We start from the raw sequence: 15,484 nt of genomic DNA, 5'->3' as shown, positions 1-15,484 counted from the left end.
GGTTTACTTTACTTTTGGCATAGACCAAGCAATGTACTCTATGGAAGTGGTTATTGAGAAATTGCTGGTCTTCTTTACACACGTCTTTGAGAATACCCACATTCCTTGTGTTCGCACTGTTTTAAAAGTTCTACCCACAGCTGACTCTATGCTCCAGCCAACCTAACCCAAATCCAAAACAGTGTCACACTAATTATATATCCTCCACTTCAACACATGGGAATTATCTTTATATACAGTATATCCGCTCTGTCCAGAATAGCTTCTGAATCCCAGTACATCCAAAGCAAAACACTTTACATCCGATACACATTTTACTGACTTCCTCTTAGACCTGTTCTTTTTTTAACTGTTTGAGACTACCTAGCTGTCCTGTCCATTCATACAAAAACATTCAACTTTATTTTTCATACAAATAAACCATTTATACAACTTTCAGAATCTTAAATATCAACCTGTATAAAACAGTTTGCATCATTAGAAACTGCATGGTAGGGTTACTGTAATATTATGAAATATTATTTTGTTATGTTACCAGTGGTGTAAGTATAAATCAGAAAGCCCCCAGCAAAACATTTGATGGGGTGCCTCAGTGTTCACACCCTTTCCCTTGCCTATCCATGGCAACTCTCACAGCCTGGGGCCCATCTTGCAATGGTCATGAAACAAGTGTGGACATCGTAATCTTCACACCCATAACAAGTGAAGCCACAAAAACAGCTGATCTGAAGGATAAACGCGTTTATTAGAGGGAGTGCAGTAGTAGTTGGGCCCCCCTTACAGCTCTTGGCTCCCTGCGGTCTCATGGGCTGCTCCCCTGAAGTTACCTCAATGTGAAGTTTACTTCTGGAAGCATTTATAAACAAGGGGTGCCATCATTATATTAGCAAGTCCTAATAGAGGGGTTGCTGTGCTTCCCATAAGTGTGTCATACAAGACATTTTCATGCTGCATACACAGGGCCGGTTCTAGACTTTTTGCTGCCTGAGGCAAACTTTTGAGGATGTGCCCCCCCCCCATTAAACACTGCTGCTCTCCTGCCTCCCCCCTCCTCACTTACTGTCAGACTCCTCACACAGTACAATAAGCTGCTTTTCCCCAAAGATGACCTCTTCATCTTGCTCTCCTCTTGCTTCTCCTACTCTGACTGCATGTTGTTAGTGTACAGTACAAACATGCTGCCCCTGTAATCTCTGCGCCTAATGCAAATGTTTCACCTTGCTTCATGAGAGAACCGGCCCTGTGCATACATTACTTTGCAACCAAAATGCTTAGTGTCTTCTTTACAGCCATTGCTCTTTCATCCTTTCTGCTCAAAATACAAACACTTCAACCCCCTCCCCCTTCCCAGCTGTCAGCAATGCCATTTACATCGCTCCTTCTCTGTTACCATCTTCCCTTCTCTCTAGCCATGAATTATTCTTATTTCTCAGCTCCCACATGCCCTCCTCAGCTTCTATTATACAGCACTTTATTGCATACAAATCTCATCCTCACTTCTCTAACCACTATTATTGCTACTTTCTGCTGGGGACATATCACCAAATCCAGGGCCCTAACAAACTAGCCCATATCCATGATCTCTTCATTTCTAACTCACCTCACCTTCCTGGGCCTTACTGAGACATGGCTAAATCCATCTGATAATGTATCTCCAGCTGCCCTCTCATATGGTGGGCCTAAATTTAGCCACACTCCTAGATCTGATGACAAAAAGGGGGGTGGAGTGGGTATTCTCCTTTCTGAACACTGTTTCTTCAAACCTCTTAAACCTGCACCTTCACTATCTCTCTCATCTTTGAACTTCATGCTGTCAGTGTCTACTCTACCCACCACTTCCAGATTGCTGTAATCTATAATCCTCATGACCAGCCTCTACCTTATAGACCACTTCTCTGCACAGCTTCTATGCAACGGCTTTCACCGAACAGCTCCTTTCCTCACTAATCTCTAAAGCTCATGTCACTACCTGTGTTCTGGACCAAATTCCCTCTTATCTTATTCATCCCCCAGCTCTCCTCTCCCTCCTCCATTCCTGCCCTAACTACTATTTTTAACCTTTTCACCTCAACTGGCATTTTCCTTTCCTCATTTAACCAAGTGATCATAACACCACTAATCAAAAAAACCTTCTTTGGACACTACAGCCCTCTATAATTATTGTCCAGTCTCAAATCTTCCCTTTGTTTCCAAACTGCTGGAATGACACATCTGCTCAGAACTGTCTAACTTCCTGTCTATTAGCTCCTTGAGAGACCTCTTCCAGTATGGCTTCTGATCTCACCATTCCACTGAAACAGTTCTTACTAAAGTTGCAAATGACCTCCTCGTTGCAAAATTCAAAGACCAATTTACTGGACTAATACTTCTTGAGCTTTCCTGTCTTTGACACTGTAGATCACTCTGCTTTTCCAGATACTTTTGTCACTGGGTCTCAAGGGCCTAGCACATTCTTGGGTTAGCTCCTACCTGTCTAGACACTCTTTCACTGTCTCCTATTCCAACACTAATTCCTCTCCACGCACGCTATCTGTTGGTGTACCACAAAGCTCTGTTCTAGGACCTCTTCTCTTCTCCATCTATACTCATGGCCTGGGACAATTACTGTAATACACTCTTTTGGTTTCTAGTATCGCCTCTATGCTGATAACACTCAAATCTATCTCTTAGCTCCTGACCTCTCTACACTATTACAGTATCTAGAGTTCCTGACTGTCTGTGTGCTTTTCATGTCATCCCGTTTCCTCGAACTTAACAAAAACAAAATTCCTCCATTCCTCTCTGCTCCCCAACCTATAGTTACAATTAATGTAGAAAATGGCGCAATAACCTCAACTCCTAGAGCTCTCTGTCTGGAGGTAACTCTGAACCCTGAGTCTCATTTCAACCACATATTAACACATTAATAACCTCATGTTACTTCCATCTCAAAAATACCTTCAGAATAAATCAAAAGCAGAACAACAGGGGGAAAATATGACTTTAGTATCCCAAATACTTGGATAGGGAACTAATAAAAAGCACACTTTATGGACCAATAAAGAAACAATGTTTAATTCATGGTAAAAGTTATTACTTCAGATTATTAATCCTTTCAGTTTTAGGTCTTGTTGAATAAAGTTAAGAATGTTGCATGTTGAGGTGCTCCATGCGCAGAAAGACTGAACAATATGATGGTTGGTACACCAAGGAATGCACGGTACATAATACATAAAACATATAACCTTATAGCTTATTGAGGCTAGTCTTAGCCCTCCGGTCAATAAGCTCACAAATGTCTCTTCCAGGAATGGGGAGAGGTTGTAATACTCCTCCTTGCATTCTACGGAACGACAAATTGAATAAGTGCATGATATATATATATATATATATATATATATATATATATATATATATATATATATATATATATATATATATATATTTGTTCCACTATGACATTTATACACCATACCTCTACAACTCGTATGTTTGCAATAATAATAAGTGAAGAAAATACATGTTAATGCTACTCTTTTACTGTATAAGATGATAAAGCATGTAATAGCCAACTCTAATGTATAAGTTCAACTTGACTTTTCAATAAATGTCTTAAAAAAAAAAAAAAAACCTTCACAATGAGTCCCTTCCTTACACAAGAAGCTACTAAAATGCTTGTACATGCTGTAATCATGTTTTGTCTTGATTACTGTAATAGCCTACAATGCGGCCTACCAGAAAACAGACTGGCACCTCTCCAGTCCCTACTGAACTCTGCTGCTTTCTCATCTACCTCTCCTTTTGCTCCTCTGATGCTGCACCTCTCTGTCAATCCCTCCATTGGCTACTAATCACCCAAGGGATCCAGTTCAAACTCCTAACTCTATCATACAAAAGTGCTAGATAAGCTATCCCCTCCCAACATTTCCTTATTAATCTCCAAATATCATCAATCCCGAAACCTTCTCTTTTCCAAAAAGACCCTCTTGTTATCCAGCTTGGTCACCATCTCTCACTCTCGCATCAGGACATCTCACGGGTATCACCTCTCCTTTGGAACTCTCTACCACAGCCTATCAGTCATGCTCCAAACTTAGAAACTTTCAAACGTATCCTCAAGACACACCTCTTAAGACATGCTTATAATTTGCTATAGCTAGAATTTAAAGCTCGCTGTTTCATCTGCTAACCCCTTTGTCTACTCCCCCAGTATCTCCACCCCACAACCCCCTGGACTGTAAGCTTGCAAGTGCAAGGACCTCCCCTTTTGTTTCCTGTTTCTGTGCAATTTATCAAACATCTACCAGTATTGGCGATGTTATTCAAACTACGCATCAGTTGTATGGATCGGTACTTGTGATTGTACAGTATGTTGAACTGCTCATGTATCTATGCTTCTATTGTTGTATGTTTTGCATGTTGTACAATGCTATGGAATATGTTGGCGTTCTATAAATAAAAAATAATAACGTGTAGAAAAATACAATGCCTTTTAGAATTTGGAAACTGCATTTATTTAGTAAGTTTTATACACCAATACCTAAAAGACTCTTAGGGGAAAGGAAGGACAGAAAAATATAACAGAGTAAAATCCTGCATGCGGCCCACTAGCACATTGTCAAGCCTCTCCGAACATAAGTACATTTTCTAGAACGACAATGCACTGCCAGTGGCTTACACTGAATAGTGTGAATGTGCCATAGGTTTACTTAAACACAGGAAGGGTTGGGTGGAGTCTGCATAACTTCAATCAGTTTGCTTACATTAGAAAATTTCTACAAGGAGGCTGTGTGGTTTTGTGGCCATTCATTACCCAATGAACAAGCATCAAGCAGACTCTAATTTCACAGCAGTGAGGAACCAGATTTTCAGGCATGGCACACTGAAATAGTGTTCTTGATATCAATCCTGTAATCAAGTAGTCAGCTGAGAACTTTAGTTAAGGATGAGTTATTGAGAGCTGATTAAAGAAGGGAAGAAAAATGGGAACTTAGGTCTTTCCCATCTAATATCAAAGAAAGCTCTCAGTTTATGCAGGTTTGTGTAGTACCATACTAAAATCACATTAGCAACTTAGTGGAAGTGTCACACTCGCTGTTCTTTACATGTGTCTGCTGGCTAAATCTCTCTCCAATAGGGATGGACAAAATCGAGAAGAAACGTTCGCAGACTACTCACTAACGTTTCTGCCAAAGTTTGCAAACCTAACATTGCGGCGGACATCTAAAACCTTCAATGCTCTGCAGCCACAATTTCTTTAAAAAAAAAAAAAAAAAAGATATCCAAAGTGTCCAAAAACCTTTACAGTGGCATAGGGCAGGGGGATCAGTGGCAAAGTGTTCATAAAAAAATACATATTTTACTTACAGGTTTTTTTATGTGAAAAATTACATATATTTACTAGACTTTTCAAATGAAGGTCTTTAGAATGACTGCCCTGTTTACCTGCCTAAAAATTGTTCTGTGCAGCCACTATATGAGAGGCCTGAAAAAAAGGGTAGTTACCTACCTAATAAATGTTTACTTTCATCCACTGTATTAAAGACCTGAAATAAGTAGCATGCACCAGCCTATTGATAAATAGTATAAATAAAATTCAGGTAGGACAATATTTTGCAGTGGGTAGTGGTGAAGGATAGCTATGGGTGGGCCTAAGGAATGGCCATTACATGTCCATGCTGTAACTAGAGATGTCCCGAACGGTTCGCCCGCGAACGGTTCCAGGCGAACTTTAGGTGGTTCGCGTTCGCCGGCGAAGGCGAACTTTTGCGGAAGTTCGATTCACCCTATAATGCTCCATTGAGCAGAACTTTGACCCTCTACATCACAGTCAGCAGGCACATTAGCACCAATCAGACTACACTAACACTTGGAGCCCCCCCCCTTATAAAAGGCAAGGTTCTCCTGTCGTTTTACTCACTCGTCTGCCTACAGTGATTAGTTAAGGGACAGCTGCTGACAGACTCTGCTAGGGAGAGTTTAGTTAAGCTCTTGTAGCCTTGTTCCTAGCTGATTGTTATTCCTTATATTACCCTCTCTCCCTGTTCCCGGAGGGAGGCGGGTCTCGTCTTCCAGGGAATAGTAGTATTTCAAAAGCCAGCTTACATACTGCGGCTGGGAATTGAACCCAGGTCTGAGTGTGTGGTAGGTAACTCACTTAACCACTATACCACCACCAACACTACATGCTGAAGCCAGCCTAGCATGTACCATTATGATTAATCCAAGAGAAAAATTAGCTTGCTTAAGGCTTTGTAGCATGTCAAAAGCCAACTCACATTGGCTGGGAATAGAACCCAGGTCGGAGTGTGTGGTAGGTAACTCACTTAACCACTATACCACCACCAACACTACATGCTGAAGCCAGCCTAGCATGTACCATTATGATCAATCCAAGAGAAAAATTAGCTTGCTTAAGGATTTGTAGCATGTCAAAAGCCAACTCACATTGGCTGGGAATGGAACCCAGGTCTGAGTGTGTGGTAGGTAACTCACTTACCCACTATACCACCACCAACACTACATGCTGAAGCCAGCCTAGCATGTACCATTATGATATATCCAAGAGAAAAATTAGCTTGCTTAAGGATTTGTAGCATGTCAAAAGCCATGGTTGAGTGTATTTCACTCAACCATGTCTTCCTCCAGGTATTACACCCCTTGAAACATCTTTTCTATCATTTTTGCAGTCAGCAGAAATTTTTCAAAATTTTTAAGTTCGCCTCCCCATTGAAGTCTATTGCAGTTCGCAAATGTTCGCGCGAACCAAACCTTCCGCTCAACATCTCTAGCTGTAACCCTCTGAGATCTATACCTCATAAATTTTGATACATAGTCCATATAATAATAACAGTGATAGTGATAACACAATGCTGTTTGCGTGAAGCAGTGTGGTACTAACACTGCACTTCAGTAACTGTGAAAACTGCAGTGGTTATCACAAAAGTCAGTGTCAGATGGTGACACTCAATTGCAGTTTATACATTGACAGGCTGTAACAGAGACGCAGCCACACACTACACTGTATATGGGTGGTGCTGAATATGAACTACAACACAGCACACCTCGAAAAGCAACTACAATAAATAAAATTAACAGTAAGCTCAATATCAGTCCTGTCAAGGACAATTGGGGGTCATGGTCAACCTTGACAAAGACTATTAGGGTCCCCAGCTGGTGAACTACAAGGAGCAGAATACCTATAAAGTAGCTAGACAGCAGTGGATCACACAGGAAACACCTATCTCTGCATCCCTCAATCAACAGCAGCACACCTCTCCCTACAGTGACTCAGGCAAAATGTAAAATGGCTGCCACGTTTATTTCTTTTATGGGGGTGGGGAAGTGTGGCCCACGTGGTAAAAATGTCTGATTGGCTGTCCTGCCCCACCTGACTTAAGGGTAATGGGTAAAAAAAATCACATCATGGTAAAGTATAGGGCGAACGTGATTGTCCATAACTACGCATCATCAAAACAACAAAAAAGTCCTTCACCCCCTACAGTGAGTCTAATATGCTACTTCTAGACCCCTAGCACACCCTCCTGCTGCTCACACATCTTTCCAAATTCTCAATGGCTTCCAGTAAAATAGAGACTTTAGTTTGCTGAATTTCAAAGCGTTATATAACCTACATCCAAAATATCTGCAGCAACTACTGGAATTGCACACTGTGACACACTCTGAAGACAAATGTAACTTGATGATTCCCAGGATACACTTACAAACATATGGTGCACAGGCCTCACATGCAGCCCCAATTCTATGGAAGTCACTCCTCAGCCCAGCCCATGAAACTCCATCCCTGGACAGCTTCAAATCGTATCTGGTAATAAACCATTTATTTTACAAGTCTAATGCAAACTTTTGTTCCTTCTGCTGTCTGCATTGCTGTCTGGCGAGTTTTCTTCTCTCCTCGCATCCTTTCATTTCCTGCTGCTTGAGCCACTGTGACATCTCAGCCATGAATGCCAGCAATGGGAACTGGATACAAGGAGAGAATGCAGGTGCTCCAGATAAATATAATAGCCTTAAATGGTTCCCTACTTCATTCTGCAACAGCACCACCCCTCTGCTATGGCAGCAGCCAGGGGAGCTCTGGAGGGTGGATAAGAGTGTATGCCCATCTCTGGCCCCCGGACTCCCTATGACCTCTCTGTCCTCCATGCCCCCTATGATCACAGGTTTTATTAATATTAGAACGTAAGGAAATACAACCCTTAGAAAATGGCACCATGATTTTAAGGAATTGTAGTGTTGTATATCTAAGAATAAATATTTTTGTAATTTGCATATATATCCTGGGGTGGTGCCATTTTCTAAGGGCTGTATTTCCTTATGTTCTAATGAGTATACACTGACAGCCTTGGCACACACTAATGAGGCAAGTGTGCTGATATTTATCTTTTCTTCAGGTTTTATTCATATACTACTGCATGAAAGACAGTTGAAAGAGTGCTGTAAATTATTTGGTAATCTGTATATGCATTAACTTGGATGTATAATTAGGCACTAAAACGTATTAACCGTACATAAACCATCAGATAAGTAGAATCCTAAAATCATGAGATAAAACAGGCTATGGACCTGCTATGGCAGAGATGCCCACACTTTCTCAGCTTGTGAGCTACTTCAAAAACTATGAATTAAAAGTGGTCTACCAGGTAGAATCTACCTACACATGCAAGCCACAATTGCTGCACATGCTCGGCTGCAGTCCATCAGGGATTACCACGAGCCGCCAGTCAATTAGATGCATATCCTAGAGTCCTCCTCAGTAAGTCAAATAGAAAAGTGCTCAATCAAATAGAGTCACAGTGCTGAGCAAAACTTCAGGACAGCATATTGCGCTAAGCTCATCCAAGTAAGAGGCAGAGCACGGCACTGAGGTGGACAGTGGGGGATCTACCCAGAATTCCATTGCAGTGTACCGGTAGATCAAGATCTACTCAATGGACACTCTTGTGCTATGGCCTCTTCCAGATGGGCAGCTGGCAGGAGGGAAATTCGCTCCCTGTCAGTTGCTCTCCTGCACTGGTCGGGGTGCTTGTTAGCAGTCAGTACTGGCGCTGGACAGGCAACTTCCCACCCCGTGGCATCACATCTGACCTCTCTTCTGCCAAGTAATGCCAATTTGTGTCAAACGCTGACACACATTTGGTAATATAAACAATGGTATTTGGCTGCATTTTAATTGCACCCGAATGGTGCTTGTGGGTAGCAGAATGAATGCCGAACTGCTCAACAAGCACACAGTTCAGTCTCTCTTCTGAAAGAGGCCTAAGGAAGCTAAGTGCATCAGATCTCCAGTTTTCTTTGAGCAGATTTACAGAACCATTTTATTTCACCATTTTTCCCTCACTTATGCTTTTCTGCTAGTTTTCTCTGCTTTTGATGTACCTGAATACAGTGAGAGTTTGGAAAACTAGACTACTGGAATAAGGTAAAGCATCGCTTTAAGTTTATACGATAGTAAAGAGTTTATCCATATAAAAGAGACTTACCAGCCATCCTAAGTCCCGGAAGCTAACATACAGCTCATGCCTTTTGCATACTTGTCTGCCATCAGGAACATGAACGTGATCTGAAATTGCATAATGTTTATAAAAAGTAAGTGATTTAAAACAAACAAATGCTTGCACCTGCAGCACATTACTTATCAAATGTGTTTGCCAAGTCTATCCTTGCATGGTTTAATTGAGGACCCTGGGCTTAAACCCCCCTAGTGACCAGGCCATTTTTTACAAAATAGGCCACTGCAGCTTTAAGGCCTCGCTGCAGGGTTGTACAACTCAGCACACAATTGATAGCCGCCCCCTTTTCTGTGATGGCTCCCAGGATGTTTTTTTTAACTGCGAATGGCTGTCATAGGCTGCAGCCAATGAGAGCTGATTGCTCTCCTGCGTCCCGGGGGACAGCCGTGTCACACGGCTGTCTCCAGTACAGCGCTGCCGTAGATCATAGCGCTGTACAGACTAAATAAATGGCGGTTTTGCTGTCTAACAGTCTCCTAGCGCCCACTGGGAGACTGATGACCAAGCAGAGATGCGTACGCATCCGTGTGTGCGATCTCCTGCAAATCCCCGCCCCAGGACTTTATGGCATTAGGCGGTCCTGGGGCTGCTGTCACGATCACGCCCATCGGTGTGACGCGGTCGTGTAGTTGTTAAAGCCTCACGCACGCACTAGCCGGAACTGGGCCAAGGCAGCCAATGGAGCTGCATCGGACGAGCAGTCTCTTAAAGACCTGGCATGGCATGCCTGATTTCTAAACAGCACCAATAAATGTGCTTATTTCCTTGCACTTTGCCTGTCCAATGTATGCTGCAATGTTGTCCCTCTTCTCCATATAAATAGTACATGCTGCTCAGGAAAACAGGAGCAATTTGACTGTATAATGCTTACTGCCTGCAATGCTGCTCTAAGGATTGAGCTCAACTGTAACAGGCAAATAAATTTAAAGTGAACCACAAAAATTAGATGCTTACCGTATTTTCAGCATATAAGACCTTATGCAGTGCACAGCTAGAGGGCACCAGTGAACCCCGGAAAGACAGAAGCCACACAGGACGACTGTATACTGCGGCAGAATTGTCTGTATACAGCGTCGGAGATGGATGGAAGAGACGGCGCACATTTCAGGATCGGTAAGAGCTTGTGGAAAGGAATGCCTGGCCAGACCTTCGACATTTAACACAATTAACTTTTCCTCCCAATTTAGGAAATGTATATCCCGAAAAAAAACGCTACCTAGGTAGAGGAAACCTAGTAACTCCTAATGTATGATATTTAGTGGTGATATGATCCCATTGTTTACCTTTAAACAAAAAATGGACTGTGTGGAAGTGGCAAGGATAAAAAAGTAGCATATATATAATAGTAACGCCACAAAAGAAAATTATGCTCTAGGGGTCTAAAAGAAACACAGAAAGGAAAACTATTTATGAAGTCATATACATGACAACATAGCAATTCTTGTAAACATATCCATAACTATAAGCATTTTTGTATATTTATGTTGCTCTTGCCCAGATTTTGGATGCACAGTTATTTATATTGCTTTAGTTATCAAAACATACTCCTCTGTTCTCCCAGATTGCTCAAGGCTATGAATTATCAATTGTTTTTTAAAAAGTAAACATCATACTTAAACAGCAAACACTATAATCACTCATTTCCACGTGTTGTGAAAAGGATTTGTGCAGTGCAATGGAAACATATTTCGTAGCTCATAGGACTTGCGTAACTTTTCATGCTGATCACCAGAGGGGGAAATACAAGGATCTGACAGCTAGACACAGTAGAGAGTGAAAGCCTAGCCAGTAACGTCTTAGTATTAGAATAGACTTTATACTCAAGCTCTCAAACATGTATATACATTTGTCTTTCTAACTTATGTCAGCTCTTCCTGATACAGTGGGATGCAAAAGTTTGGGCCACCTTGTTATTTAAAAAATAAATAAATATAACAGCGCTCGCTCTACAATGAACTTTTTTAAAATAAACTGGATTACACGATAGGAAGCTGGTCTTCCCATTTTCCTTTTTTTTTTCACATACTCTACAACCCAAGGACCTTACTCAACACGGACTGGGAAAGTCTGCACCTACTGAGGAGTGGAACCAGTGAGATCGTGAGGCAACGGGGGGCCATATACCCCGAAAGCGCTGCTTGGTCTTCTAATAGACCACAACATCTGGTGAGTGAGTCCATGAAGGGGGGAGAGGTGGATGTATGAGATTTATACTGAGAGCGCAATCATACTGAATTTCACCTTGTTATTTGCCATGATTTTCCTGTAAAAATCATTGGTTGTTACGATAAAAAAATGTCAGTTAAATATATCATATAGGAGACACACACAGTGATATTTGAGAAGTGAAATTAAGTTTATTGGATTTACAGAAAGTGCGCAATAATTGTTTAAACAAAATTAGGCAGGTGCATAAATTTGGGCACTGTTGTCATTTTATTGATTCCAAAACCTTTAGAACTAATTATTTGAACTCAAATTGTAAGTTTCCCTCCTCTTTAAATTTTCTCTAAAGAGTAGCAACATGGGGGTCTCAAAACAACTCTCAAATGACCTGAAGACAAAGATTGTTCACCATCAGGGTTTAGGGGAAGGACACAGAAAGCTGTCACTGAGATTTAAGCTGTCTGTTTCCACAGTTGGGAACATATTGAGGAAATGGAAGACCACAGGCTCAGTTCAAGTTAAGGTTTGAAGTGGCAGACCAAGAAAAATCTTGGATAGACAGAAGCGACGAATAGTGAGAACAGTCAGAGTCAACCCACAGACCAGCACCAAAGACCTAGAACATCATCCTGCTCAGGACCGGCCCTAGACTTTTTGCCGCATGAGGCCAATTTAGAAAAAATTGCCGCCCTCCCAAGCCGTAGGTGGGGGGCGGGCCGCTGAGCTGGAGGGGGTAGCGGGCAGGAAGGGGGTATTGGCCCTAGTGGTGGGGAGGGGGGGTCGGACCCCCCTCCCTCGCCTGGGTCCCCCGATCTGCGCTCCACCTTCAGCTTTAAATAGCTCCATAGCTGCCGATAGTAAGAGGGACGGGCGGGGATCACTCACCTCTTCCGGTTCCAGCGTGTGCTCCACTGACTTCACTTCCTGCAACGCCGCCCACTGAATTGTGGTTCCTGTGGTTGTCGCCCCCCAAGAAGTGCCGCCTGAGGCAAAAGTTTCACCCCGCCTCATGAGCGGGCCGGCCCTGATCCTGCTGCAGATGGAGTCACTGTGCATCGTTCAACCATTCAGCGCACTTTACACAAGGAGATGCTGTATTCGAGAGTGATGCAGAGGAAGTCTTTTCTCCACCCAAAGCACAAACAGAGCCGCTTGAGGTATGGTAAAGCACATTTGGACAAGCCAGCTTCATTTTGGAATAAAGTTCTGTGGACTAATGAAACTAAAATTGAATTATTTGGGCATAACAAGGGGCCTTATGCATGGAGGAAAAAGAACACAGCATTCCAAGAAAAACACCTGCTACCTACAGTAAAATATGGGGGTGGTTGCATCATGCTGTGGGGCTGTGTGGCCAGTGCAGGGACTGGGAATCTTGTCAAAGTTGAGGGACGCATGGATTCCACTCAGTTTCAGCAGATTCTGGAGACCAATGTCCAGGAATCAGTGACAAAGCTGAAGCTGCGCTAGGGCTGGATCTTTCAACAAGACAATGACCCTAAACACAGCTTAAAATCCACTAAGGCATTCAAGGGAATAAGTACAACGTTCTGGAATGGCCATCTCAGTCCCCAGACCTGAATATAATTGAAAATCTGTGGGGTGAGTTAAAGAGAGCTGTCCATGCTTGGAAGCCATCAAACCTGAATGAACTAGAGATGTTTTGTAAAGAGGAATGGTCCAAAATACCTTCAACCAGAATCCAGACTCTCATTGGAACCTACAGGAGTTTAAAAGGCTGTCGTTTCTGCAAAAGGAGGATCTACTAAATACTGATTTCATTTCTTTTTTGTGGTGCCCAAATTTATGCACCTGCCTAATTTTGTTTAAACAATTATTGCGCACTTTCTGTAAATCCAATAAACTTCATTTCACTTCTCAAATATCACTGTGTGTGTCTCCTATATGATATATTTAACTGACATTTTTTTCGTAACAACCAGTGAAAAAAAACAGGAAAATTATGATGATTAACAAGGTTGCCCAAACTTTCGCATCCCACTGTATGTATCATGGCGATTGGCCAGAGATATTTAGCTCCCAGTTTATCAGTTGAAAGGATGCTCAGCAAAGGCAATAGATGTCCTCAGATACCAAAATTAAATAGCCACAATACCCCCAAGAATTGTGTAGCTATGTCCTGCCAGATAAAATAAGTAGCCATTTGCTTCAGAATAAAAGTATTACCGGTAAGTGGCCAGGTGCTCCCTAAATACAAAAATGAAGTAGCCAGGTGCTGCTCTTAAACAAGAATTAAGTAGTCACGCGCTTTCAGATACAACATCTAAGAAGGCTAAGTGGCTGAGACAAAATATTGGTATGTTTTTAGAAATCCGTGCAGAACGGTCTCAGGCATCTTAAGAAATCATTAGGTGCAGAGTCCTTCTAAAACTGTTGTAAAATAGGAGGCGCTAGGAAGATCTCTCAGACAGTGCAGTGCAGGGACGTCTCTAGACATAGGCCATTGCCTGGAGTGCCATTGGTCCTGGGGGGCGCCTTGTTGCTGGATTAAGCCCCACCCCCAAATTAAGCCCCGCCCCCAGACTAAGCCTCACTCCATGTGTGTTCTGTTACTTGCTTCTGCTGCATCTACTTAGCGTAAGTTGCAGGCAGCTGCCACCTCTGTGCCTTGTGCATCCTTCTTTCCCCCTTTGTGCCTCCTTCTGTCTCCTTGTGCCTCCTTCACTCCCTTGTCCCATGTCTGTCTGACCCCCTGTTTGACCTTCTGTCTCCCTTTGTGCCTCCTTCTGTCTCCATTTGCCTCCTTCAGTCCCCCTTGCCACCTCTTCCTCCTTCTGTGCCCCTTTGTGCCTCCTTCTGTCCCCCTGTGCCTACTTATGTCCCCTTTGCCTTTATATGCACCCTTGTACTACCTCTGCCCCCCTGTTCCACCTTCAATCCCACTCTGCCTCCTTCTTTCCCCCTGTGCCTCCTTCTGTCTCCCTTTGTACCTCTTCAATCCCCATGTGCCACCTCTGTCCCCTGTGCCTTCCTCTGTCCCTCTGTGCCTCCTTCTGTGCCCCTTTGTGCCTTCTTCTGTCTCCCTGTGGCTCTCTCTGTCCTCCTCTACCGTCTTCTGTCCCTCTTTTGTGCCTCCTTCTGTCCCTCTTTTGTGCATACTTCTGCCCCCCTTTGTGCCTCCTACTGTCTCCCAGTTCTTCCTTCTGCCCCCTTTTGTTCTTTTTTCTGTCCCCTTTGTGCCTCCTTCTGTCCCCTGTGTGCCTCCTTTAGTCTCCCTGTGCCTCCTTTTGTCCCAGTTTGTGCCTCAATCTGTCCCCATTGTGCTGCCTCCTGCCCCACTGTAATATCCGAGGCAGCTGCGGCGAACAGCACCGCCGCCGCAGCTGCCTCCATGTGGCCATCCGTCCGTTCGGCGTGCAGGACGCCGAGGACGGAACGTTCTCCCGGGCAGGGGGCTGCCATAGCGAGCGGGCGCGCGCATAGACAAGAACTTTATGCGGGGAGGTATCCCGTCAGCTGACCTGCTGGTCGGCTGACGTCAGGGGAAACCCACGGCACCCAGGATTGGCTGATGAGAGGGGCGCGTGCCAGTGAGGTGTCCTCTGCTTCATAAGCCTCCAGCCTGCATTACCACTTCGTCTGTTGTCGTAAATACTTGAATGTTAGCGCGCAGACCTTAGATAGCTTCCCTGATGTTGATGCTATGGATTTCACACCAAGTTAGGAATATTACTCTTGTTGTTGTTATTGTGTGTAGAATAGATCCGGGGTGTTGATACCAAGGACGTCACACCCAGACTAGGATATTACTATTGTATTGATCTCCTGTATATGACTCTGGCTAG

General features: G+C 43.3%; 1 protein-coding gene across 1 annotated transcript in view; it reads right to left on the bottom strand.

Annotated features, from left to right (window-relative positions):
• LOC137544320 (bone morphogenetic protein 8B-like) overlaps positions 1–15,484 on the bottom strand; it is an 83,690-nt gene that overhangs the window by 16,611 nt on the left and 51,595 nt on the right. Inside the window, exon 5 of the mRNA XM_068265382.1 lies at positions 9,483–9,562. Within this exon, the coding sequence (XP_068121483.1) occupies positions 9,483–9,562 (80 nt within the window). The remainder of the gene's footprint in view (positions 1–9,482; positions 9,563–15,484) is intronic.

This window comes from Hyperolius riggenbachi, chromosome 2 (genome assembly GCF_040937935.1).
Source record: "Hyperolius riggenbachi isolate aHypRig1 chromosome 2, aHypRig1.pri, whole genome shotgun sequence".
Lineage (NCBI taxonomy): Eukaryota > Metazoa > Chordata > Amphibia > Anura > Hyperoliidae > Hyperolius > Hyperolius riggenbachi.
The sequence above is the reverse complement of the archived record's forward strand: the minus strand, read 5'-3'. Positions and strand labels throughout refer to the sequence as shown.